Below are 27,606 nucleotides of genomic sequence, written 5' to 3'. Positions count from 1 at the left end.
ATATATATATATATATATATATATATATATATATATATATATATATATATATATATATATATATATATATAAATATAGACTAATATAAGTTGCAAAAAAAAACTATTGTAAAAATATTTGTTACTAATTAAATAATTTCTACTTGTTGTTATTCTGTTTCTCATTTTCCTGAACATGATAACAATGCGAAAATAAATGTATGATTACCGTTTGTTAAACCGTTTTTTATTTAACGAGTGGAAACAATATTGTAAATATAAAGTGATATATTTGCGTTATTTTATTCTTTGTAAACCCACCTAATTCACAATTCGTATCATTTTTTTTTGTACAAGAGTGTGAGTAAGTATGAGTGTTATTTATCCAATTAAAAGTTTAAAAGCAAGCACTCATGTATATGAAAAGATTTATTCATTTCAATTATTAGAATAGTCAAAGAAATGAAAGACGATATACTGCCTATATACTCCAATAAAATAAAATAGAATGTTTATTACTTTATAGATAGATATTTTTGGTAGTTATGGGACATGATCTTCCAATCAAATGACATAAATTCATATACGAAATGATTACGCCATCTGGGTCAAATAAGTTGACCTAATAAAAAAATGTTGTTTTGTCATTATTGTTTTCTGTTATTGTTGGTGTTTATTATATTAGTGATTAAGCTTTTAATATATAGATGACGCAAAATATTTGCAGTTATCTCTTTAACATAAAAGTGCCAACATTGCTTAAAGAAAGCTTTAAAATTTCCCTATAATTAAATATATATTTGCACAGATGGCGCACAGTAATATCTTTCTAATCTTAACATATCCAAATAAACTAAGGGTTCAATGGTTAATGGATAGATGGCGCCAGGGCTTATGTCTCACTACTATTAATACAAAAAAATATTTTACACATGCGGTAACCAATTAACTTTATACTTTTATGGGAATCATATTCATACATATTTTGATAATAATTTGATAACTTAGTCGCTAAAAAATTTGCTTGAATTGAAAACGGATTCAATGAAATGTTAATATTTGAATTCTGGATATAAATTTTTAATTCGCATTGAAAATTGTGGTTTCGTTTATTAATTATATAAAAATTAAGACTGCGTTATCTATCTTACGATGTATATCTAAAATTACATATTTAAATTAATACTGATTAAAAAAGATATGCATACTAAAAATGAATATTAACCACGCGTTTAATTTTAATCACAGGTTGCAGTGTTGCCAAAAGTGGGAAAATATACTAAGGTTGATTCTCCGCAATTCCGTAAACGTCAAATATGTCAAGCTCTATTTATTATGTGTAAAATTAACAATGTCCCGTTTTAAGACATAAATCCACAACAAAGCGCACGAACTGAACAACAATACGCGATTTGTTTTGATTGTGAATCGAGTGTTAGAAACTGATCAAGTGATTGTCAGGATGGTGTGAGGTTATGTGAAGGGGCCCCAAATTGGAATGGAATATCCTTTGCAAGAGCTCGACGCCGAAAAAGAGACCGACTTTTTATTGGGGAACACATCAAACCATGGGAGCGACATGGACGTTCACACTGCCAGATTTAATCGCAAACCGAAGAAACGAAGGAGTTTAGGACGTATATTGTGCAGGTATGTACTTTTGAATCCCAACAACTGAGTCAATATTTATTGTTAGGTGTATTCGCCACATAAATCATGTGTTTCGTCATGTTCACCTAATGTTTACAATAATATTCTGGCATGTTTGTAATCGGATTGCTTGGGTGATTTCACTTGAAAATCGACCAATTAATTGAAAATTAAATGAGTAGTGGCGTTTCGCTTATATTCGCTGTATAAATTTTCTTGTGTCTTTCTTGTGTTTAAATATCAATATTGCATTGGATGTTGTTTGTCGGTTGGCAACCTTGGCGATTTGTCAATGTCAGATGATTGACAGTGTACGTCATATCGATAAGCTGTTGTATTTGTGTTTTTTATCGTGGGGAATCCGTTAAATATGTAAAGTTGCTGCGCTATCGATTATCGACATGAATCTAGACAATGTAGAATCTCAAAGCACCATCAGCAAAACATCCAAAGAAGACATACCCTTGATAAGAAAATCACAAAAGGAATCGAATTGGAGGTAATGTTTCCCAGATTAGTCATTCGGTACTTCTATTTGCGTTGCATTTTATCTCTTTTGTCTTGATCTATTTTATATTTGTCGGATATAAACTTCTGATAAGAATTAACAGTAAGTAAACTATCTCGTTGTTTACAAAATTTTAATCACAGTTGTTGACGTTATTATTCTTTTACACATTCATGGCTTTGTTAAAATGCATATTATACACAAATACTATTTTCAACAAATTGTTTCTTCTGTTCATTGTTAAAAATTATCGTTATCGGTCATCGTTCTGAACAATGCAGAATGTTTCACGTTCGTTGTCCATTTGACGAACTAAAATTTTTATTAGTAATAGTTTGTTCATAATTTCACTCGTGCTTCTAACAATAATTAGCTAATTTTCTATTTATTTATTGATAACGGTATTTCTGTTTGCAATAAAAATGCCCCATGTACATATCTGAGTGATTTGATGTTGCATTATCTGCTCACTGCTGAGCTTTATCAGTAGATAATTCCCAATACCTACCGAACGGTTGTTTTTGCATTGTTTAATGCGCGACGCAAACTTGTTGTAAATGTTGTAAATTTTAATTTACGATGACTGTAAGTAATAACTGTTTACGTGATTTGAACGAACGCTTCTACTATTGGCTGTTTCACATCATAAGGTATCTTTATTAATTTTATTTTGCCTCTCATTATCGCAGATCAAGTAAATATTTGTTCTAGTTGTTGGTGCGGCATATTCAAGAAATGCTGCGGCGCCAGGGAGCTGCGCTCCAGGACGATACTCCTGGGCAAACTGCCGGCCGGTCAATTTCCGGCCAACGCCATCAGGAACCAGAAGTACAACATCATCACGTTCTTGCCGCTGGTGCTCTATCAGCAGTTCAAGTTCTTTTTGAACCTGTACTTTTTGATAATGGCCACTAGCCAGTTCGTACCCGACATTCGTATTGGCTATCTTTACACTTATTGGGGGCCTTTGGTATGTTTCTATTCAATTCAATTCAATTCAATTCAATTCAATTCAGTCTAGAGATTGTTCACTAATGGGTGGGTCTTTTTCTTACAGTGTTTCGTACTTTTGGTCACCATTTGTCGGGAGGCCATAGACGATTTAAGGAGGCACAAGCGGGATCAGGAAGTCAACAATCAAAAATGTAAACGACTGTTAAACGACAGGAATAAACCTTACGAAATTGTGGCGGCCCATAAATTAAAGGTGAGCACCTACCACCTTGACAGGCATGTCAATGTTTGGATTCTAAATGTACCTGGAAATGTTTTATCAGATATCTATCTATCTATCTATCTATATCTATCTAATGTGCAGGTTGGCGATTTGATAATCGTCGATAAAGATGAAAGGGTGCCGGCCGATCTGGTTCTTCTACGTACCTCGGAGAGCAGTGGTGCCGTCTTCGTTCGAACCGACCAGCTGGACGGCGAAACCGATTGGAAACTTAGATTGGCCGTACCGGCTACGCAGAAGCTGGCCAACGACCATCAACTGTTCGAGATCACAGCCACCGTTTACGCCGAGAAACCCCAGAAAGACATTCACTCCTTCATTGGCACGTTCAGCAGGGTATGTATTTGGCCCACCCAATTTTTGTGTTTTGCTCAATGCTTTTCGATGCTGTTCCAGATGGATTCGGTGAATAACGACGAGAGTCTCGACTTGGAGAACACTTTGTGGACCAATTGCGTTATTGCCTCTGGACAGGCCACCGGTGTTGTTATTTATACAGGTACACCAGATCAAGTTAAACTTGACAATGCTATGTATTAAATGGTATTACTGTGTTAAGGTCCAGAAACGAGGTCGGTGATGAACAATTCCCAACCTCGCTCCAAGGTGGGCTTTTTGGACATGGAAGTCAACACCATCACGAAATTATTGTTCTGCGCCGTCATCGGCCTGGCCCTGCTCATGATGGCTCTTAAAGGCTTCAGTGGACCCTGGTACAGATACTTGTTCAGATTCATCCTTCTGTTCTCTTACATCATCCCTATAAGGTTTGTTGATTAAATGGTAGTTTGTTAAAAAATTAAATTGTGCCAGTTTGAGGGTGAATTTGGACATGGGTAAATCGTATTACTCCTGGGCCATCGGCAAGGATCCTCAGATGAAGGGCACCGCCGTCAGATGCACGACCATACCGGAGGAACTGGGCCGGATTTCGTATTTGCTGACCGATAAGACGGGCACCTTGACTCAAAACTCCATGGTGTTGAAACGGTTGCATCTGGGCACCGTCAGTTATGCAGCCGACAGTTTTAACGACGTAACTTTTGCTAACTTAACCATATACAACAGATATTACAAATTAGTTTGGTTCGTAGGTAACGTCAGTATTGAAAAGCTCGTTCGGCACTTCCGAAAGCAGTTCGTCGACTGCGCCTGAAAAGTTTCGAGTGTCCGAACATACGAGGATAAGGGACGCAGTCCAGGCTTTGGCCCTTTGCCACAACGTCACCCCGGTCTACGAGTCCAGCGAAAACAGTAACAGCGACACAGGTAGGGATGAATTATTTAAACCGTTCAATCAATAAAAACTGCCTCAATGATAGAAATTGTATGGTGTTTTATTGATTAGCTACGGTTTTATGCGAAATGATGCTTTTTTATGAATATTGAAGAGGCTAAGCTGTGGGAGAGGTTTAGGTGAACGTTACACTGAAACAAATTCAAACAAAATTTTATACGAAAGTAATTATTGTTGTTTATTGTCACAGATAAAAGGATTGGCGGTCGTAAAAAATTTATAAAATTTAATATTCTCGACACACTCGATAAAAAAGAACAAGCACTCGACAATAAACAATACCAAATTATACCAGGTACGTTAAATGTTATATAAGGTTGTGACGTCGCTTGCTAACATGGGATTGGTCGCCAATAGTTCTTGCTTTAAACAAAAAATAAACGTATGGTACCCTACTTTGATTCCTTGGTTGGTCATTACTTTCACCATATTATTAATTATACAGTTCTTAATATGTGAATGGTAATTATTTACATGACAAAATAGAAAAAACATGAATATATTTCATATTCATCACTTACACAACACTAATTTAAATTTCTTCCTTTCTACATTAACTCTATTAGTCCAGTCATCTTAGTCAAAATTAGATGAATATCTCAGAAATCGAGTTACCCGGTTATAAACTCGTATAAACTTATATTTTGACATTCCAAAACTTGTCTCAAAATTCACACATGATAGGTTGACCTCAAATGATACTCTAGCCGCGCCCTCTCTGCCCCCTATCTCGACAACGGTTCGACGTGTGAAAAATCCTATCCATCCTATCATGTGTGAATTTTGAGACAAGTTTTGGGATGTCAGTATATAAGTTTATACATGTTTATAGCTGGAGATCTCCATTCTCCCTATAATGACTGCACTATTATTATATACATTTGACATTTAAACTTTAAATTAACATTAGCAAAGCTGAATAATAAAAATTACTTGAAAATTAATATAAATATAAATATAAATAGTAAATTTTCTTTTAATTGCATATCTACCATATAACACTATAGTTTCGCCTCTGCAATGTCCTCAAAAATACATTAATAAATTATATTAAATTTCAATACTTAATATACTGTGTCATCTTTGACACAACGAGGACAGTTCATGCAGAACCACACGACGGAGTTTATGTTAAACGGAGGAACGGATAGAACCGTGAAAAAAGTATTGAGTATTTGCATGAACGTTCCTACATTTGAGATGTGTGGTAGCTTCAAGTCGACCACGTTTCTCCACTCTACACCAGAAACCACTTGATCCATAGGTTCGATAACGTCCGAAACTGAGGCCGACCAACACCTACAGCATACCGCCGAAAAAACGGTGACGTACCAGGCGTCCAGTCCGGACGAGGTGGCCCTCGTCCAGTGGACGCAGGCCGTCGGTCTGACGCTCAGCCATCGCGACCTCACGTCGATGCAGCTGAAGGTACCGGACGGCCGTCTTCATAACTACGAAATCCTTCAGATATTCCCGTTCACCAGCGAAACGAAGCGCATGGGCATCATCGTCCGTTGTCTGCAATCGGGCAAGATCTATTTTTATCTGAAGGGTGCGGACGTGGTGATGGGGGCGATCGTTCAGTACACCGATTGGTTGGACGAGGAGGTGGGCAACATGGCCCGGGACGGGCTCAGGACTCTGGTGGTCGCCAGGAAGATCCTCACCGACGAACAGTATCTGGACTTCGAGGTTTGTGTTGCGTACACGACTTGATAATTCTTCGATAATTTGATGTTAAAACTTTTAACTTGAATCTTAGACGCGGTACAATGCGGCTCGTCTTTCGACCACCGACAGGGTGGCACGTGTGGCCCAAGTGATCGAATCTCTGGAACGGGAGATGGAGCTGCTGTGCATCACCGGCGTCGAGGACAAGTTGCAGGATAACGTGCGTGCCACCCTCGAATTGTTAAGGAACGCCGGCATCAAGATTTGGATGTTGACCGGCGACAAATTGGAGACTGCCACCTGCATCGCCAAGAGTTCCAGGCTCGTGTCAAGAACTCAAGGTAATCCAATCAAACGTCTTCATTTACTACATACATCAAATGTCCGTTGCTTTAGGTCTGCACGTGTTGAAAAAGGTTGTAACCAGGACTGATGCCCATTTAGAGTTAAACGCCTACAGGAGGAAACAGGACTGCGCCCTCGTAATCAGTGGGGAAAGTTTAGAAGTGTGTCTCTCTTATTACCAGCCGGAGTTCATGGAGTTGGCTACTGCGGCCCCGGCCGTGGTGTGCTGCAGATGTTCCCCCACTCAAAAGGCACAAGTGGTAAGTAATAGAACAGAGGGGAAGTATACACTTGAATACATGAATTATTTTGGGTGCAGGTGCAATTGATACAGAAGCACACCGGCAAGCGGACGGCGGCGGTGGGCGACGGCGGCAACGACGTGAGCATGATCCAACAGGCGGATGCCGGCATCGGTATCGAAGGCCGTGAGGGCAAACAGGCCAGTTTGGCCGGCGATTTCAGCATACCGCAGTTCTCCCATCTCGCCCGACTGCTGCTCGTGCACGGTCGCCGATCGTACAAACGATCGGCTTCCCTCGCCCAGTTCGTCATCCATCGGGGTCTCATTATATCGACCATGCAAGCCGTTTTCAGCAGTGTCTTCTATCTGAGTTCGGTGGCGCTGTATCAGGGATTCTTGATGGTGGGCTACGCGACGGTTTACACCATGTTTCCGGTGTTCAGTCTCGTGTTGGATCAGGATGTCAGCGCGGAGATCGCCTTGACTTACCCGGAACTGTATAAGGATTTGGCCAAGGGACGAAGTCTCTCGTTTAAGACGTTCTTTATGTGGGTTCTTATATCCATATATCAAGGTAAACGTTACACACAGGTTTATGTGATTTTTATTTGCGTATATATATATATATATATACGTCAGTAGATTTTCCTACCTAATCTGAATTTAAAATGTTCGTCAGTAGAAATGTTTAGTGTACGACGATCGAAATTTCAAATGAACAACTATTCCATTATAAAATATACAGTAGGTGATAGGCACGTGATAGAGCGAGATTGCCTCGTGATTAACACATGATCAGTACGTGATTGACACGTATTCTTGCATGATTGGCACGTGATCGTGCGTTATTGGTACGTGACTGACAAGTGATAGCGCGTGATTGTCACGTGATAGCACATGATTGCGTTAGAGAAAAACTTCCGAAATTTTAGTTCATGTTAAAATGTTCAATAAATCGTTTGATGAAAATCATATTTCTCTGTCACGTATTTCCAAGTTTTCCATGTTATAGCGAAAAAACTAGACAAAAATGATTGGATCTTGTTAGATCGTTACGTGATTAGCACGTGATCGGCATACGATTAGTTCGTGATAGGAACGTGATCGGTGCGTGATTGGAACGTGATAGGTGCGTGATCAGCATATTACGAAGTAATACACAGAAATAGAATGTTTTCCACCGAATTACATTTATTCTCAGTTTTTCTGTACTCTTTGCCTTAATTTTTGGGAAAACCTTTTGAAATTCTAGTTCACCATCAATAAATGTTCAATGAATAGTTTGGTGGAAACCCTATCTCTCTGACAAATACCATTTCCAAGTTATGACGAAAAAACTACACAGAAATTGATGAATTACATTTATTTTCAGTTTTTCTACTCTCTCTACCTTAATTTTAAGAAAAACCTTTTGAAATTCTAATTCAACATAAAAAAATGTTCAATAAATCGTTTGGTGAAAACCGTATCTCTATGTCACCTACCGTTTTCAAGTTATGACGAAAAAATATTTATCTTCAGTTTTTCTGCTCTCTCTGGCTTAATTTTAGAGAAAACCTTTTGAAATTCTAGTTCACCATCAATAAATGTTCAATGAATAGTTTGGTGGAAACCCTATCTCTCTGACAAATACCATTTCCAAGTTATGACGAAAAAACTACACAGAAATTGATGAATTACATTTATTTTCAGTTTTTCTACTCTCTCTACCTTAATTTTAAGAAAAACCTTTTGAAATTCTAATTCAACATAAAAAAATGTTCAATAAATCGTTTGGTGAAAACCGTATCTCTATGTCACCTACCGTTTTCAAGTTATGACGAAAAAATATTTATCTTCAGTTTTTCTGCTCTCTCTGGCTTAATTTTAGAGAAAACCTTTTGAAATTCTAGTTCACCATCAATAAATGTTCAATGAATAGTTTGGTGGAAACCCTATCTCTCTGACAAATACCATTTCCAAGTTATGACGAAAAAACTACACAGAAATTGTATGATTTACTTTTACTTTCGGTTTTTCTGCTCTCTCTACCTAAATTTTAAGGAAAACTTTTTGAAATTTTAGTTCAACATAAAAAAATGTTCAATAAATCGTTTGGTGCAAACCGTAACTCTATGTCACCTACCGTTTTCAAGTTATGACGAAAAAACTACACAGATTTTAAACGAATTACGTTTACTTTCAGTTTTTCTGCTCTCTCGCCCTTAATTTTATGGAAAACCTTTTGAAATTCTAGTTCACCGTCAAAAAATGTTCAATAAATCGTTTGGTGAAAACCGTATCTTTGTGACAAATACCATTTCCAAGTTATGACGAAAAAACTACACAGAAATTGAATGATTTACATTTACTTTCGGTTTTTCTGCTCTCTCTACCTTAATTTTAAGGAAAACCTTTTGAAATTTTAGTTCAACATAAAAAAATGTTCAACAAATCGTGTGGTGAAAACCGTATCTCTCTGAAAAATACCATTTCCAAGTTATGACGAAAAAACTACACAGAAATTGTATGATTTACATTTACTTTCGGTTTTTCTGCTCTCTCTTCCTTAATTTTAAGGAAAACCTTTTGAAATTTTAGTTCAACATAAAAAAATGTTCAATAAATCGTTTGGTTAAAACCGCATCTCTCTGACAAATACCATTTCCAAGTTATGACGAAAAAACTACACAGAAATTGATGAATTACATTTACTTTCAGTTTTTCTGCTCTCTCTACCTTAATTTTAAGGAAAACCTGTTGAAATTCTAATTCAACATAAAAAAATGTTCAATAAATAGTTTGGTGCAAACCGTAACTCTATGTCACCTACCGTTTTCAAGTTATGACGAAAAAACTACACAGATTTTGAACGAATTACATTTACTTTCAGTTTTTCTGCTCTCTCGCCCTTAATTTTATGGAAAACCTTTTGAAATTCTAGTTCACCGTCAAAAAATGTTCAACAAATCGTGTGGTGAAAACCGTATCTCTCTGAAAAATACCATTTCCAAGTTATGACGAAAAAACTACACAGAAATTGTATGATTTACATTTACTTTCGGTTTTTCTGCTCTCTCTCCCTTAATTTTATGAAAAACCTTATGAAATTCTAGTTCACCGTCAAAAAATGTTCAATAAATCATTTGGTGAAAACCGCATCTCTCTGACAAATACCATTTCCAAGTTATGAGGAAAAAACTACACAGAAATTAATGAATTACATTTATTTTCAGTTTTTCTGCTCTCTCTACCTTAATTTTAAGGAAAACCTTGTGAAATTCAAATTCAACATAAAAAAATGTTCAATAAATCGTTTGGTGAAAACCGTATCTCTATGTCACCTACCGTTTTAAAGTTATGACGAAAAAACTACACAGATTTTGAACGAATTACGTTTACTTTCAGTTTTTCTGCTCTCTCTACCTTAATTTTACGAAAAACCTTTTGAAATTCTAGTTCAACATAAAAAAATGTTCAATAAATCGTTTGGTGAAAACCGTATCTCTATGTCACCTACCGTTTTCAAGTTATGACGAAAAAACTACACAGATTTTGAACGACTTACATTTATCTTCAGTTTTTCTGCTCTCTCTGGCTTAATTTTAGAGAAAACCTTTTGAAATTCTAGTTCACCATCAATAAATGTTCAATGAATAGTTTGGTGGAAACCCTATCTCTCTGACAAATACCATTTCCAAGTTATGACGAAAAAACTACACAGAAATTGATGAATTACATTTATTTTCAGTTTTTCTGCTCTCTCTACCTTAATTTTAAGAAAAACCTTTTGAAATTCTAATTCAACATAAAAAAATGTTCAATAAATCGTTTGGTGAAAACCGTATCTCTCTGAAAAATACCATTTCCAAGTTATGACGAAAAAACTACACAGAAATTGTATGATTTACATTTACTTTCGGTTTTTCTGCTCTCTCTCCCTTAATTTTATGAAAAACCTTATGAAATTCTAGTTCACCGTCAAAAAATGTTCAATAAATCATTTGGTGAAAACCGCATCTCTCTGACAAATACCATTTCCAAGTTATGAGGAAAAAACTACACAGAAATTAATGAATTACATTTATTTTCAGTTTTTCTGCTCTCTCTACCTTAATTTTAAGGAAAACCTTGTGAAATTCAAATTCAACATAAAAAAATGTTCAATAAATCGTTTGGTGAAAACCGTATCTCTATGTCACCTACCGTTTTAAAGTTATGACGAAAAAACTACACAGATTTTGAACGAATTACGTTTACTTTCAGTTTTTCTGCTCTCTCTACCTTAATTTTACGAAAAACCTTTTGAAATTCTAGTTCAACATAAAAAAATGTTCAATAAATCGTTTGGTGAAAACCGTATCTCTATGTCACCTACCGTTTTCAAGTTATGACGAAAAAACTACACAGATTTTGAACGACTTACATTTATCTTCAGTTTTTCTGCTCTCTCTGGCTTAATTTTAGAGAAAACCTTTTGAAATTCTAGTTCACCATCAATAAATGTTCAATGAATAGTTTGGTGGAAACCCTATCTCTCTGACAAATACCATTTCCAAGTTATGACGAAAAAACTACACAGAAATTGATGAATTACATTTATTTTCAGTTTTTCTGCTCTCTCTACCTTAATTTTAAGAAAAACCTTTTGAAATTCTAATTCAACATAAAAAAATGTTCAATAAATCGTTTGGTGAAAACCGTATCTCTCTGAAAAATACCATTTCCAAGTTATGACGAAAAAACTACACAGAAATTGTATGATTTACATTTACTTTCGGTTTTTCTGCTCTCTCTCCCTTAATTTTATGAAAAACCTTATGAAATTCTAGTTCACCGTCAAAAAATGTTCAATAAATCATTTGGTGAAAACCGCATCTCTCTGACAAATACCATTTCCAAGTTATGAGGAAAAAACTACACAGAAATTAATGAATTACATTTATTTTCAGTTTTTCTGCTCTCTCTACCTTAATTTTAAGGAAAACCTTGTGAAATTCAAATTCAACATAAAAAAATGTTCAATAAATCGTTTGGTGAAAACCGTATCTCTATGTCACCTACCGTTTTAAAGTTATGACGAAAAAACTACACAGATTTTGAACGAATTACGTTTACTTTCAGTTTTTCTGCTCTCTCTACCTTAATTTTACGAAAAACCTTTTGAAATTCTAGTTCAACATAAAAAAATGTTCAATAAATCGTTTGGTGAAAACCGTATCTCTATGTCACCTACCGTTTTCAAGTTATGACGAAAAAACTACACAGATTTTGAACGACTTACATTTATCTTCAGTTTTTCTGCTCTCTCTGGCTTAATTTTAGAGAAAACCTTTTGAAATTCTAGTTCACCATCAATAAATGTTCAATGAATAGTTTGGTGGAAACCCTATCTCTCTGACAAATACCATTTCCAAGTTATGACGAAAAAACTACACAGAAATTGATGAATTACATTTATTTTCAGTTTTTCTACTCTCTCTACCTTAATTTTAAGAAAAACCTTTTGAAATTCTAATTCAACATAAAAAAATGTTCAATAAATCGTTTGGTGAAAACCGTATCTCTATGTCACCTACCGTTTTCAAGTTATGACGAAAAAATATTTATCTTCAGTTTTTCTGCTCTCTCTGGCTTAATTTTAGAGAAAACCTTTTGAAATTCTAGTTCACCATCAATAAATGTTCAATGAATAGTTTGGTGGAAACCCTATCTCTCTGACAAATACCATTTCCAAGTTATGACGAAAAAACTACACAGAAATTGTATGATTTACTTTTACTTTCGGTTTTTCTGCTCTCTCTACCTAAATTTTAAGGAAAACTTTTTGAAATTTTAGTTCAACATAAAAAAATGTTCAATAAATCGTTTGGTGCAAACCGTAACTCTATGTCACCTACCGTTTTCAAGTTATGACGAAAAAACTACACAGATTTTAAACGAATTACGTTTACTTTCAGTTTTTCTGCTCTCTCGCCCTTAATTTTATGGAAAACCTTTTGAAATTCTAGTTCACCGTCAAAAAATGTTCAATAAATCGTTTGGTGAAAACCGTATCTTTGTGACAAATACCATTTCCAAGTTATGACGAAAAAACTACACAGAAATTGAATGATTTACATTTACTTTCGGTTTTTCTGCTCTCTCTACCTTAATTTTAAGGAAAACCTTTTGAAATTTTAGTTCAACATAAAAAAATGTTCAACAAATCGTGTGGTGAAAACCGTATCTCTCTGAAAAATACCATTTCCAAGTTATGACGAAAAAACTACACAGAAATTGTATGATTTACATTTACTTTCGGTTTTTCTGCTCTCTCTTCCTTAATTTTAAGGAAAACCTTTTGAAATTTTAGTTCAACATAAAAAAATGTTCAATAAATCGTTTGGTTAAAACCGCATCTCTCTGACAAATACCATTTCCAAGTTATGACGAAAAAACTACACAGAAATTGATGAATTACATTTACTTTCAGTTTTTCTGCTCTCTCTACCTTAATTTTAAGGAAAACCTGTTGAAATTCTAATTCAACATAAAAAAATGTTCAATAAATAGTTTGGTGCAAACCGTAACTCTATGTCACCTACCGTTTTCAAGTTATGACGAAAAAACTACACAGATTTTGAACGAATTACATTTACTTTCAGTTTTTCTGCTCTCTCGCCCTTAATTTTATGGAAAACCTTTTGAAATTCTAGTTCACCGTCAAAAAATGTTCAACAAATCGTGTGGTGAAAACCGTATCTCTCTGAAAAATACCATTTCCAAGTTATGACGAAAAAACTACACAGAAATTGTATGATTTACATTTACTTTCGGTTTTTCTGCTCTCTCTCCCTTAATTTTATGAAAAACCTTATGAAATTCTAGTTCACCGTCAAAAAATGTTCAATAAATCATTTGGTGAAAACCGCATCTCTCTGACAAATACCATTTCCAAGTTATGAGGAAAAAACTACACAGAAATTAATGAATTACATTTATTTTCAGTTTTTCTGCTCTCTCTACCTTAATTTTAAGGAAAACCTTGTGAAATTCAAATTCAACATAAAAAAATGTTCAATAAATCGTTTGGTGAAAACCGTATCTCTATGTCACCTACCGTTTTAAAGTTATGACGAAAAAACTACACAGATTTTGAACGAATTACGTTTACTTTCAGTTTTTCTGCTCTCTCTACCTTAATTTTACGAAAAACCTTTTGAAATTCTAGTTCAACATAAAAAAATGTTCAATAAATCGTTTGGTGAAAACCGTATCTCTATGTCACCTACCGTTTTCAAGTTATGACGAAAAAACTACACAGATTTTGAACGACTTACATTTATCTTCAGTTTTTCTGCTCTCTCTGGCTTAATTTTAGAGAAAACCTTTTGAAATTCTAGTTCACCATCAATAAATGTTCAATGAATAGTTTGGTGGAAACCCTATCTCTCTGACAAATACCATTTCCAAGTTATGACGAAAAAACTACACAGAAATTGATGAATTACATTTATTTTCAGTTTTTCTGCTCTCTCTACCTTAATTTTAAGAAAAACCTTTTGAAATTCTAATTCAACATAAAAAAATGTTCAATAAATCGTTTGGTGAAAACCGTATCTCTCTGAAAAATACCATTTCCAAGTTATGACGAAAAAACTACACAGAAATTGTATGATTTACATTTACTTTCGGTTTTTCTGCTCTCTCTCCCTTAATTTTATGAAAAACCTTATGAAATTCTAGTTCACCGTCAAAAAATGTTCAATAAATCATTTGGTGAAAACCGCATCTCTCTGACAAATACCATTTCCAAGTTATGAGGAAAAAACTACACAGAAATTAATGAATTACATTTATTTTCAGTTTTTCTGCTCTCTCTACCTTAATTTTAAGGAAAACCTTGTGAAATTCAAATTCAACATAAAAAAATGTTCAATAAATCGTTTGGTGAAAACCGTATCTCTATGTCACCTACCGTTTTAAAGTTATGACGAAAAAACTACACAGATTTTGAACGAATTACGTTTACTTTCAGTTTTTCTGCTCTCTCTACCTTAATTTTACGAAAAACCTTTTGAAATTCTAGTTCAACATAAAAAAATGTTCAATAAATCGTTTGGTGAAAACCGTATCTCTATGTCACCTACCGTTTTCAAGTTATGACGAAAAAACTACACAGATTTTGAACGACTTACATTTATCTTCAGTTTTTCTGCTCTCTCTGGCTTAATTTTAGAGAAAACCTTTTGAAATTCTAGTTCACCATCAATAAATGTTCAATGAATAGTTTGGTGGAAACCCTATCTCTCTGACAAATACCATTTCCAAGTTATGACGAAAAAACTACACAGAAATTGATGAATTACATTTATTTTCAGTTTTTCTGCTCTCTCTACCTTAATTTTAAGAAAAACCTTTTGAAATTCTAATTCAACATAAAAAAATGTTCAATAAATCGTTTGGTGAAAACCGTATCTCTCTGAAAAATACCATTTCCAAGTTATGACGAAAAAACTACACAGAAATTGTATGATTTACATTTACTTTCGGTTTTTCTGCTCTCTCTCCCTTAATTTTATGAAAAACCTTATGAAATTCTAGTTCACCGTCAAAAAATGTTCAATAAATCATTTGGTGAAAACCGCATCTCTCTGACAAATACCATTTCCAAGTTATGAGGAAAAAACTACACAGAAATTAATGAATTACATTTATTTTCAGTTTTTCTGCTCTCTCTACCTTAATTTTAAGGAAAACCTTGTGAAATTCAAATTCAACATAAAAAAATGTTCAATAAATCGTTTGGTGAAAACCGTATCTCTATGTCACCTACCGTTTTAAAGTTATGACGAAAAAACTACACAGATTTTGAACGAATTACGTTTACTTTCAGTTTTTCTGCTCTCTCTACCTTAATTTTACGAAAAACCTTTTGAAATTCTAGTTCAACATAAAAAAATGTTCAATAAATCGTTTGGTGAAAACCGTATCTCTATGTCACCTACCGTTTTCAAGTTATGACGAAAAAACTACACAGATTTTGAACGACTTACATTTATCTTCAGTTTTTCTGCTCTCTCTGGCTTAATTTTAGAGAAAACCTTTTGAAATTCTAGTTCACCATCAATAAATGTTCAATGAATAGTTTGGTGGAAACCCTATCTCTCTGACAAATACCATTTCCAAGTTATGACGAAAAAACTACACAGAAATTGATGAATTACATTTATTTTCAGTTTTTCTGCTCTCTCTACCTTAATTTTAAGAAAAACCTTTTGAAATTCTAATTCAACATAAAAAAATGTTCAATAAATCGTTTGGTGAAAACCGTATCTCTATGTCACCTACCGTTTTCAAGTTATGACGAAAAAACTACACAGATTTTGAACGACTTACATTTATCTTCAGTTTTTCTGCTCTCTCTGGCTTAATTTTAGAGAAAACCTTTTGAAATTCTAGTTCACCATCAATAAATGTTCAATGAATAGTTTGGTGGAAACCCTATCTCTCTGACAAATACCATTTTCAAGTTATGACGAAAAAACTACACAGATTTTAAACGAATTACGTTTACTTTCAGTTTTTCTGCTCTCTCGCCCTTAATTTTATGGAAAACCTTTTGAAATTCTAGTTCACCGTCAAAAAATGTTCAATAAATCGTTTGGTGAAAACCGTATCTTTGTGACAAATACCATTTCCAAGTTATGACGAAAAAACTACACAGAAATTGTATGATTTACATTTACTTTCGGTTTTTCTGCTCTCTCTCCTTTAATTTTATGAAAAACCTTATGAAATTCTAGTTCACCGTCAAAAAATGTTCAATAAATCATTTGGTGAAAACCGCATCTCTCTGACAAATACCATTTCCAAGTTATGACGAAAAAACTACACAGAAATTGATGAATTACATTTACTTTCAGTTTTTCTGCTCTCTCTACCTTAATTTTAAGGAAAACCTGTTGAAATTCTAATTCAACATAAAAAAATGTTCAATAAATAGTTTGGTGCAAACCGTAACTCTATGTCACCTACCGTTTTCAAGTTATGACGAAAAAACTACACAGATTTTGAACGAATTACATTTACTTTCAGTTTTTCTGCTCTCTCGCCCTTAATTTTATGGAAAACCTTTTGAAATTCTAGTTCACCGTCAAAAAATGTTCAACAAATCGTGTGGTGAAAACCGTATCTCTCTGAAAAATACCATTTCCAAGTTATGACGAAAAAACTACACAGAAATTGTATGATTTACATTTACTTTCGGTTTTTCTGCTCTCTCTCCCTTAATTTTATGAAAAACCTTATGAAATTCTAGTTCACCGTCAAAAAATGTTCAATAAATCATTTGGTGAATACCGCATCTCTCTGACAAATACCATTTCCAAGTTATGAGGAAAAAACTACACAGAAATTAATGAATTACATTTATTTTCAGTTTTTCTGCTCTCTCTACCTTAATTTTAAGGAAAACCTTGTGAAATTCAAATTCAACATAAAAAAATGTTCAATAAATCGTTTGGTGAAAACCGTATCTCTATGTCACCTACCGTTTTCAAGTTATGACGAAAAAACTACACAGATTTTGAACGACTTACATTTATCTTCAGTTTTTCTGCTCTCTCTGGCTTAATTTTAGAGAAAACCTTTTGAAATTCTAGTTCACCATCAATAAATGTTCAATGAATAGTTTGGTGGAAACCCTATCTCTCTGACAAATACCATTTCCAAGTTATGACGAAAAAACTACACAGAAATTGTATGATTTACATTTACTTTCGGTTTTTCTGCTCTCTCTCCTTTAATTTTATGAAAAACCTTATGAAATTCTAGTTCACCGTCAAAAAATGTTCAGTAAATCATTTGGTGAAAACCGCATCTCTCTGACGAATACCATTTCCAAGTTATGAGGAAAAAACTACACAGAAATTAATGAATTACATTTATTTTCAGTTTTTCTGCTCTCTCTACCTTAATTTTAAGGAAAACCTTGTGAAATTCAAATTCAACATAAAAAAATGTTCAATAAATCGTTTGGTGAAAACCGTATCTCTATGTCACCTACCGTTTTCAAGTTATGACGAAAAAACTACACAGATTTTGAACGACTTACATTTATCTTCAGTTTTTCTGCTCTCTCTGGCTTAATTTTAGAGAAAACCTTTTGAAATTCTAGTTCACCATCAATAAATGTTCAATGAATAGTTTGGTGGAAACCCTATCTCTCTGACAAATACCATTTCCAAGTTATGACGAAAAAACTACACAGAAATTGATGAATTACATTTATTTTCAGTTTTTCTGCTCTCTCTACCTTAATTTTAAGAAAATCCTTTTGAAATTCTAATTCAACATAAAAAAATGTTCAATAAATCGTTTGGTGAAAACCGTATCTCTATGTCACCTACCGTTTTCAAGTTATGACGAAAAAACTACACAGATTTTGAACGACTTACATTTATCTTCAGTTTTTCTGCTCTCTCTGGCTTAATTTTAGAGAAAACCTTTTGAAATTCTAGTTCACCATCAATAAATGTTCAATGAATAGTTTGGTGGAAACCCTATCTCTCTGACAAATACCATTTCCAAGTTATGACGAAAAAACTACACAGAAATTGATGAATTACATTTATTTTCAGTTTTTCTGCTCTCTCTACCTTAATTTTAAGAAAAACCTTTTGAAATTCTAATTCAACATAAAAAAATGTTCAATAAATCGTTTGGTGAAAACCGTATCTCTATGTCACCTACCGTTTTCAAGTTATGACGAAAAAACTACACAGATTTTGAACGACTTACATTTATCTTCAGTTTTTCTGCTCTCTCTGGCTTAATTTTAGAGAAAACCTTTTGAAATTCTAGTTCACCATCAATAAATGTTCAATGAATAGTTTGGTGGAAACCCTATCTCTCTGACAAATACCATTTTCAAGTTATGACGAAAAAACTACACAGATTTTAAACGAATTACGTTTACTTTCAGTTTTTCTGCTCTCTCGCCCTTAATTTTATGGAAAACCTTTTGAAATTCTAGTTCACCGTCAAAAAATGTTCAATAAATCGTTTGATGAAAACCGTATCTTTGTGACAAATACCATTTCCAAGTTATGACGAAAAAACTACACAGAAATTGAATGATTTACATTTACTTTCGGTTTTTCTGCTCTCTCTACCTTAATTTTAAGGAAAACCTTTTGAAATTCTAATTCAATATAAAAAAATGTTCAATAAATCGTTTGGTGAAAACCGTATCTCTATGTCACCTACCGTTTTCAAGTTATGACGAAAAAACTACACAGATTTTGAACGAATTACGTTTACTTTCAGTTTTTCTGCTCTCTCGCCCTTAATTTTATGGAAAACCTTTTGAAATTCTAGTTCACCGTCAAAAAATGTTCAATAAATCGTTTGGTGAAAACCGTATCTCTGTGACAAATACCATTTCCAAGTTATGACGAAAAAACTACACAGAAATTGAATGATTTACATTTACTTTCGGTTTTTCTGCTCTCTCTACCTTAAATTTAAGGAAAACCTTTTGAAATTTTAGTTCAACATAAAAAAATGTTCAATAAATCGTTTGGTTAAAACCGCATCTCTCTGACAAATACCATTTCCAAGTTATGACGAAAAAACTACACAGAAATTGTATTATTTACATTTACTTTCAGTTGTTCTGCTCTCTCTACCTAAATTTTAAGGAAAACTTTTTGAAATTTTAGTTCAACATAAAAAAATGTTCAATAAATCGTTTTGTGAAAACCGTATCTCTCTGTCACCTACCGTTTAAAAGTTATGACGAAAAACCACGGATTTTGAACGAATTACATTTACTTTCAGTTTTTCTGCTCTCTCTCTCCCTTAATTTTATGAAAAACCTTATGAAATTCTAGTTCACCGTCAAAAAATGTTCAATAAATCGTGTGGTGAAAACCGTATCTCTCTGAAAAACACCATTTCCAAGTTATGACGAAAAAACTACACAGAAATTGTATGATTTACATTTACTTTCGGTTTTTCTGCTCTCTCTCCCTTAATTTTATGAAAAACCTTATGAAATTCTAGTTCACCGTCAAAAAATGTTCAATAAATCATTTGGTGAAAACCGCATCTCTCTGACAAATACCATTTCCAAGTTATGAGGAAAAAACTACACAGAAATTGATGAATTACATTTATTTTCAGTTTTTCTGCTCTCTCTACCTTAATTTTAAGGAAAACCTTGTGAAATTCTAATTCAACATAAAAAAATGTTCAATAAATCGTTTGGTGAAAACCGTATCTCTATGTCACCTACCGTTTTCAAGTTATGACGAAAAAACTACACAGATTTTGAACGACTTACATTTATCTTCAGTTTTTCTGCTCTCTCTGGCTTAATTTTAGAGAAAACCTTTTGAAATTCTAGTTCACCATCAATAAATGTTCAATGAATAGTTTGGTGGAAACCCTATCTCTCTGACAAATACCATTTCCAAGTTATGACGAAAAAACTACACAGAAATTGATGAATTACATTTATTTTCAGTTTTTCTGCTCTCTCTACCTTAATTTTAAGAAAAACCTTTTGAAATTCTAATTCAACATAAAAAAATGTTCAATAAATCGTTTGGTGAAAACCGTATCTCTATGTCACCTACCGTTTTCAAGTTATGACGAAAAAACTACACAGATTTTGAACGACTTACATTTATCTTCAGTTTTTCTGCTCTCTCTGGCTTAATTTTAGAGAAAACCTTTTGAAATTCTAGTTCACCATCAATAAATGTTCAATGAATAGTTTGGTGGAAACCCTATCTCTCTGACAAATACCATTTTCAAGTTATGACGAAAAAACTACACAGATTTTAAACGAATTACGTTTACTTTCAGTTTTTCTGCTCTCTCGCCCTTAATTTTATGGAAAACCTTTTGAAATTCTAGTTCACCGTCAAAAAATGTTCAATAAATCGTTTGGTGAAAACCGTATCTTTGTGACAAATACCATTTCCAAGTTATGACGAAAAAACTACACAGAAATTGAATGATTTACATTTACTTTCGGTTTTTCTGCTCTCTCTACCTTAATTTTAAGGAAAACCTTTTGAAATTTTAGTTCAACATAAAAAAATGTTCAATAAATCGTTTGGTTAAAACCGCATCTCTCTGACAAATACCATTTCCAAGTTATGACGAAAAAACTACACAGAAATTGATGAATTACATTTACTTTCAGTTTTTCTGCTCTCTCTACCTTAATTTTAAGGAAAACCTGTTGAAATTCTAATTCAACATAAAAAAATGTTCAATAAATAGTTTGGTGCAAACCGTAACTCTATGTCACCTACCGTTTTCAAGTTATGACGAAAAAACTACACAGATTTTGAACGAATTACATTTACTTTCAGTTTTTCTGCTCTCTCGCCCTTAATTTTATGGAAAACCTTTTGAAATTCTAGTTCACCGTCAAAAAATGTTCAACAAATCGTGTGGTGAAAACCGTATCTCTCTGAAAAATACCATTTCCAAGTTATGACGAAAAAACTACACAGAAATTGTATGATTTACATTTACTTTCGGTTTTTCTGCTCTCTCTCCCTTAATTTTATGAAAAACCTTATGAAATTCTAGTTCACCGTCAAAAAATGTTCAATAAATCATTTGGTGAAAACCGCATCTCTCTGACAAATACCATTTCCAAGTTATGAGGAAAAAACTACACAGAAATTAATGAATTACATTTATTTTCAGTTTTTCTGCTCTCTCTACCTTAATTTTAAGGAAAACCTTGTGAAATTCAAATTCAACATAAAAAAATGTTCAATAAATCGTTTGGTGAAAACCGTATCTCTATGTCACCTACCGTTTTCAAGTTATGACGAAAAAACTACACAGATTTTGAACGACTTACATTTATCTTCAGTTTTTCTGCTCTCTCTGGCTTAATTTTAGAGAAAAACTTTTGAAATTCTAGTTCACCATCAATAAATGTTCAATGAATAGTTTGGTGGAAACCCTATCTCTCTGACAAATACCATTTCCAAGTTATGACGAAAAAACTACACAGAAATTGTATGATTTACATTTACTTTCGGTTTTTCTGCTCTCTCTCCTTTAATTTTATGAAAAACCTTATGAAATTCTAGTTCACCGTCAAAAAATGTTCAATAAATCATTTGGTGAAAACCGCATCTCTCTGACGGATACCATTTCCAAGTTATGAGGAAAAAACTACACAGAAATTAATGAATTACATTTATTTTCAGTTTTTCTGCTCTCTCTACCTTAATTTTAAGGAAAACCTTGTGAAATTCAAATTCAACATAAAAAAATGTTCAATAAATCGTTTGGTGAAAACCGTATCTCTATGTCACCTACCGTTTTCAAGTTATGACGAAAAAACTACACAGATTTTGAACGACTTACATTTATCTTCAGTTTTTCTGCTCTCTCTGGCTTAATTTTAGAGAAAACCTTTTGAAATTCTAGTTCACCATCAATAAATGTTCAATGAATAGTTTGGTGGAAACCCTATCTCTCTGACAAATACCATTTCCAAGTTATGACGAAAAAACTACACAGAAATTGATGAATTACATTTATTTTCAGTTTTTCTGCTCTCTCTACCTTAATTTTAAGAAAAACCTTTTGAAATTCTAATTCAACATAAAAAAATGTTCAATAAATCGTTTGGTGAAAACCGTATCTCTATGTCACCTACCGTTTTCAAGTTATGACGAAAAAACTACACAGATTTTGAACGACTTACATTTATCTTCAGTTTTTCTGCTCTCTCTGGCTTAATTTTAGAGAAAACCTTTTGAAATTCTAGTTCACCATCAATAAATGTTCAATGAATAGTTTGGTGGAAACCCTATCTCTCTGACAAATACCATTTCCAAGTTATGACGAAAAAACTACACAGAAATTGATGAATTACATTTATTTTCAGTTTTTCTGCTCTCTCTACCTTAATTTTAAGAAAAACCTTTTGAAATTCTAATTCAACATAAAAAAATGTTCAATAAATCGTTTGGTGAAAACCGTATCTCTATGTCACCTACCGTTTTCAAGTTATGACGAAAAAACTACACAGATTTTGAACGACTTACATTTATCTTCAGTTTTCCTGCTCTCTCTGGCTTAATTTTAGAGAAAACCTTTTGAAATTCTAGTTCACCATCAATAAATGTTCAATGAATAGTTTGGTGGAAACCCTATCTCTCTGACAAATACCATTTTCAAGTTATGACGAAAAAACTACACAGATTTTAAACGAATTACGTTTACTTTCAGTTTTTCTGCTCTCTCGCCCTTAATTTTATGGAAAACCTTTTGAAATTCTAGTTCACCGTCAAAAAATGTTCAATAAATCGTTTGATGAAAACCGTATCTTTGTGACAAATACCATTTCCAAGTTATGACGAAAAAACTACACAGAAATTGAATGATTTACATTTACTTTCGGTTTTTCTGCTCTCTCTACCTTAATTTTAAGGAAAACCTTTTGAAATTCTAATTCAATATAAAAAAATGTTCAATAAATCGTTTGGTGAAAACCGTATCTCTATGTCACCTACCGTTTTCAAGTTATGACGAAAAAACTACACAGATTTTGAACGAATTACGTTTACTTTCAGTTTTTCTGCTCTCTCGCCCTTAATTTTATGGAAAACCTTTTGAAATTCTAGTTCACCGTCAAAAAATGTTCAATAAATCGTTTGGTGAAAACCGTATCTCTGTGACAAATACCATTTCCAAGTTATGACGAAAAAACTACACAGAAATTGAATGATTTACATTTACTTTCGGTTTTTCTGCTCTCTCTACCTTAAATTTAAGGAAAACCTTTTGAAATTTTAGTTCAACATAAAAAAATGTTCAATAAATCGTTTGGTTAAAACCGCATCTCTCTGACAAATACCATTTCCAAGTTATGACGAAAAAACTACACAGAAATTGTATTATTTACATTTACTTTCAGTTGTTCTGCTCTCTCTACCTAAATTTTAAGGAAAACTTTTTGAAATTTTAGTTCAACATAAAAAAATGTTCAATAAATCGTTTTGTGAAAACCGTATCTCTCTGTCACCTACCGTTTAAAAGTTATGACGAAAAACCACGGATTTTGAACGAATTACATTTACTTTCAGTTTTTCTGCTCTCTCTCTCCCTTAATTTTATGAAAAACCTTATGAAATTCTAGTTCACCGTCAAAAAATGTTCAATAAATCGTGTGGTGAAAACCGTATCTCTCTGAAAAACACCATTTCCAAGTTATGACGAAAAAACTACACAGAAATTGTATGATTTACATTTACTTTCGGTTTTTCTGCTCTCTCTCCCTTAATTTTATGAAAAACCTTATGAAATTCTAGTTCACCGTCAAAAAATGTTCAATAAATCATTTGGTGAAAACCGCATCTCTCTGACAAATACCATTTCCAAGTTATGAGGAAAAAACTACACAGAAATTGATGAATTACATTTATTTTCAGTTTTTCTGCTCTCTCTACCTTAATTTTAAGGAAAACCTTGTGAAATTCTAATTCAACATAAAAAAATGATCAATAAATCGTTTGGTGAAAACCGTATCTCTATGTCACCTACCGTTTTCAAGTTATGACGAAAAAACTACACAGATTTTGAACGACTTACATTTATCTTCAGTTTTTCAGCTCTCTCTGGCTTAATTTTAGAGAAAACCTTTTGAAATTCTAGTTCACCATCAATAAATGTTCAATGAATAGTTTGGTGGAAACCCTATCTCTCTGACAAATACCATTTCCAAGTTATGACGAAAAAACTACACAGAAATTGATGAATTACATTTATTTTCAGTTTTTCTGCTCTCTCTACCTTAATTTTAAGAAAAACCTTTTGAAATTCTAATTCAACATAAAAAAATGTTCAATAAATCGTTTGGTGAAAACCGTATCTCTATGTCACCTACCGTTTTCAAGTTATGACGAAAAAACTACACAGATTTTGAACGACTTACATTTACTTTCAGTTTTTCTGCTCTCTCTACCTTAATTTTACGAAAAACCTTTTGAAATTCTAGTTCACCGTCAAAAAATGTTCAACAAATCGTGTGATGAATGAAAACCGTATCTCTCTGAAAAATACCATTTCCAAGTTCTGACGAAAAAACTACACAGATTTTGAACAAATAACATTTACTTTCAGTTTTTCTGCTCTCTCGCCCTTAATTTTATGGAAAACCTTTTTAAATTCTAGTTCACCGTCAAAAAATGTTCAATAAATCATTTGGTGAAAACCGCATCTCTCTGACAAATACCATTTCCAAGTTATGACTAAAAAACTACACAGAAATTGATGAATTACATTTACTTTCAGTTTTTCTGCTCTCTCTACCTTAATTTTAAGGAAAACCTTTTGAAATTCTTATTCAACATAAAAAAATGTTCAATAAATCGTTTGGTGAAAACCGTATCTCTCTGTCTCCTACCGTTTAAAAGTTATGACGAAAAAACTACACAGATTTTGAACGACTTACATTTACTTTCAGTTTTTCTGCTCTCTCTACCTTAATTTTACGAAAAACCTTTTGAAATTCTAGTTCACCGTCAAAAAATGTTTAATAAATCATTTGGTGAAAACCGCATCTCTCTGACAAATACCATTTCCAAGTTATGACGATAAAACCACACAGAAATTGATGAATTACATTTATTTTCAGTTTTTCTGCTCTCTTAATTTGAAGGAAAACCTTTTGAAATTCTAATTCAACATAAAAAAATGTTCAATAAATCGTTTGGTGCAAACCGTATCTCTGTCACCTACCGTTTTCAAGTTGTGACGAAAAAACTACACAGATTTTGAACGAATTACATTTACTTTCAGTTTTTCTGCTCTCTCGCCCTTAATTTTATGGAAAACCTTTTGAAATTCTAGTTCACCGTCAAAAAATGTTCAATAAATCGTTTGGTGAAAACCGTATCTCTGTGACAAATACCATTTCCAAGTTATGACGAAAAAACTACACAGAAATTGAATGATTTACATTTACTTTCGGTTTTTCTGCTCTCTCTACCTTAATTTTAAGGAAAACCTTTTGAAATTTTAGTTCACCATCAATAAATGTTCAATGAATAGTTTGGTGAAAACCGTACCTCTCTGGTATGTATCGTTTCCAAGTTATGACAAAGGAACTGCACGGAAATTCTACAAATCGTTCAGTGAAAACTATACCTGTTTGTCATCTATCATTTTCAAGTTATGACGAAAAAATATAGAGAATTTGAACGAATTACACTTATAATGAGTTTATTGTTATACATGTTGTTCGCAGGTGGAGTTATAATGTACGGAGCTCTTTTGCTGTTCGAGGACGAATTTATACACATAGTGGCCATAAGCTTTACATCACTCATACTGACTGAACTGATTATGGTGGCCTTGAACATACGAACATGGCACTATTTAATGATACTGGCCGAATTATTCTCTCTAGCCTTGTATGTACTGTCCCTCGTCGTCTTGCACGACTATTTTGGTAAGTAAAATTTAATAATGTAAACAAATTATTTTCGAAACAACCCAACTTTATTTCAGACGCTGAATTTATAAGGACCAAAGACTTCTTCTGGAAGGTCCTTGTGATAACACTAATCTCCTGCTTGCCGCTCTACATCCTCAAGTTCCTGAGGAAGAAGTTCTCGCCTCCGAGCTACAGTAAACTATCTTAGACGAAAGCCGATATGAAAACATGTACTTCAATGTGATATTCGTAAGCGAATTAATTTTTTTGTAAATTAGCCAAGGGGGCAACAAGAGGAAGATCTTTACACACACACACACACACACACACACATATACACAAAAAACACGACATATATAAGTGAAGAAATAAAACGCCTCTCAGCCTAGGCTCGACAGATTAAATGGTAGTATTTAAAAGTATGAAACCCACACGAGAAAATTGTTTAAATGTTGGAAGCTACAAACGATTGCATATCACATTATAATGCTTTAGATTGTATCCACTCTGTGTTTTATTTTAAACGTATAATATATATTAAATAATTTCAACATTAATCGATTTTCTCCCCAAAACAAAACACAGACCACCGTCCCGACCAGTCATCCCCCGCACGTTCGAATAATTTGTGAATGGAATTATTTAATAATTGTGATATTATTTTATTCTCGGCGGTGTTTATTGTGCTTCCATCTATTTCACGTGTTGTGCGAGGGAGGAGGTCGGTCCGATTTGCACCTTAAATATTTAAAACATCTTGTATGAACGTCAATTAAACCGTTAGGGGTGTTGCTTGATTTCTCCTTACTAGTTTCTGAAATCAAGATTGATTTGCATTTTTTTAATTTAAAATTAGGACTAAAACACGGGTCACAACCCTATTGTAAAATTATTATTAATTCGTGTTTTTTTTTAATCTGACGTACTGTCCTCTGTATCTGCATGGGAACGTCTCCTATAACATACCTACGTGTAAAAGATGTTGCATTTTATGTAAACTAATGTATTAATAGATATTTAGTATATTTTATTAACTACAATTACAATTTCTTGTTGTTTATTATACAGTTTATTAATTTATTAGAACTCTGTAAAATATTATAATATATGCTTATTTAATAAACCTCACTATCATTCATCCTTACCCCTGATGTTGATAAGAAAACAACGAGATATACCGATTGGAAGGCGTTTTGATTCGACTGAAATATAAGAGAGATTCTCTCTAC

At 33.1% G+C, this 27,606-nt stretch overlaps 1 protein-coding gene across 4 annotated transcripts; it reads left to right on the top strand.

Moving 5' to 3' along the window:
* Nucleotides 1–1,275: 1,275 nt before the first annotated feature.
* Nucleotides 1,276–27,500, top strand: LOC109600135 (probable phospholipid-transporting ATPase IIB). 4 transcript variants are annotated; one of them, XM_049965502.1, is made up of 15 exons: nucleotides 1,276–1,628; nucleotides 2,848–3,106; nucleotides 3,194–3,343; nucleotides 3,455–3,709; nucleotides 3,770–3,872; nucleotides 3,933–4,140; nucleotides 4,187–4,409; nucleotides 4,468–4,642; nucleotides 4,861–4,965; nucleotides 5,935–6,362; nucleotides 6,433–6,682; nucleotides 6,738–6,946; nucleotides 7,006–7,504; nucleotides 26,189–26,392; nucleotides 26,452–27,500. In XM_049965502.1, exons 1-15 carry the CDS (start codon nucleotides 1,477–1,479, stop codon nucleotides 26,583–26,585), a joined length of 3,354 nt encoding a protein of 1,117 aa, XP_049821459.1. In that variant the 5' UTR covers nucleotides 1,276–1,476; the 3' UTR covers nucleotides 26,586–27,500. The 4 variants fall into 4 exon arrangements, with proteins under 4 accessions (XP_049821459.1, XP_049821471.1, XP_049821465.1 ...); XM_049965508.1 differs by lacking the exon at nucleotides 1,276–1,628 and adding an exon at nucleotides 1,955–2,127; XM_049965514.1 differs by lacking the exon at nucleotides 4,861–4,965 and having other exon boundaries at nucleotides 1,277–1,628.
* Nucleotides 27,501–27,606: the final 106 nt, after the last annotated feature.

Source organism: Aethina tumida, chromosome 1 (assembly GCF_024364675.1).
Source record: "Aethina tumida isolate Nest 87 chromosome 1, icAetTumi1.1, whole genome shotgun sequence".
Classification (NCBI taxonomy): Eukaryota; Metazoa; Arthropoda; class Insecta; order Coleoptera; family Nitidulidae; genus Aethina; species Aethina tumida.
This window is presented reverse-complemented; position numbering and strand designations above follow the sequence as displayed.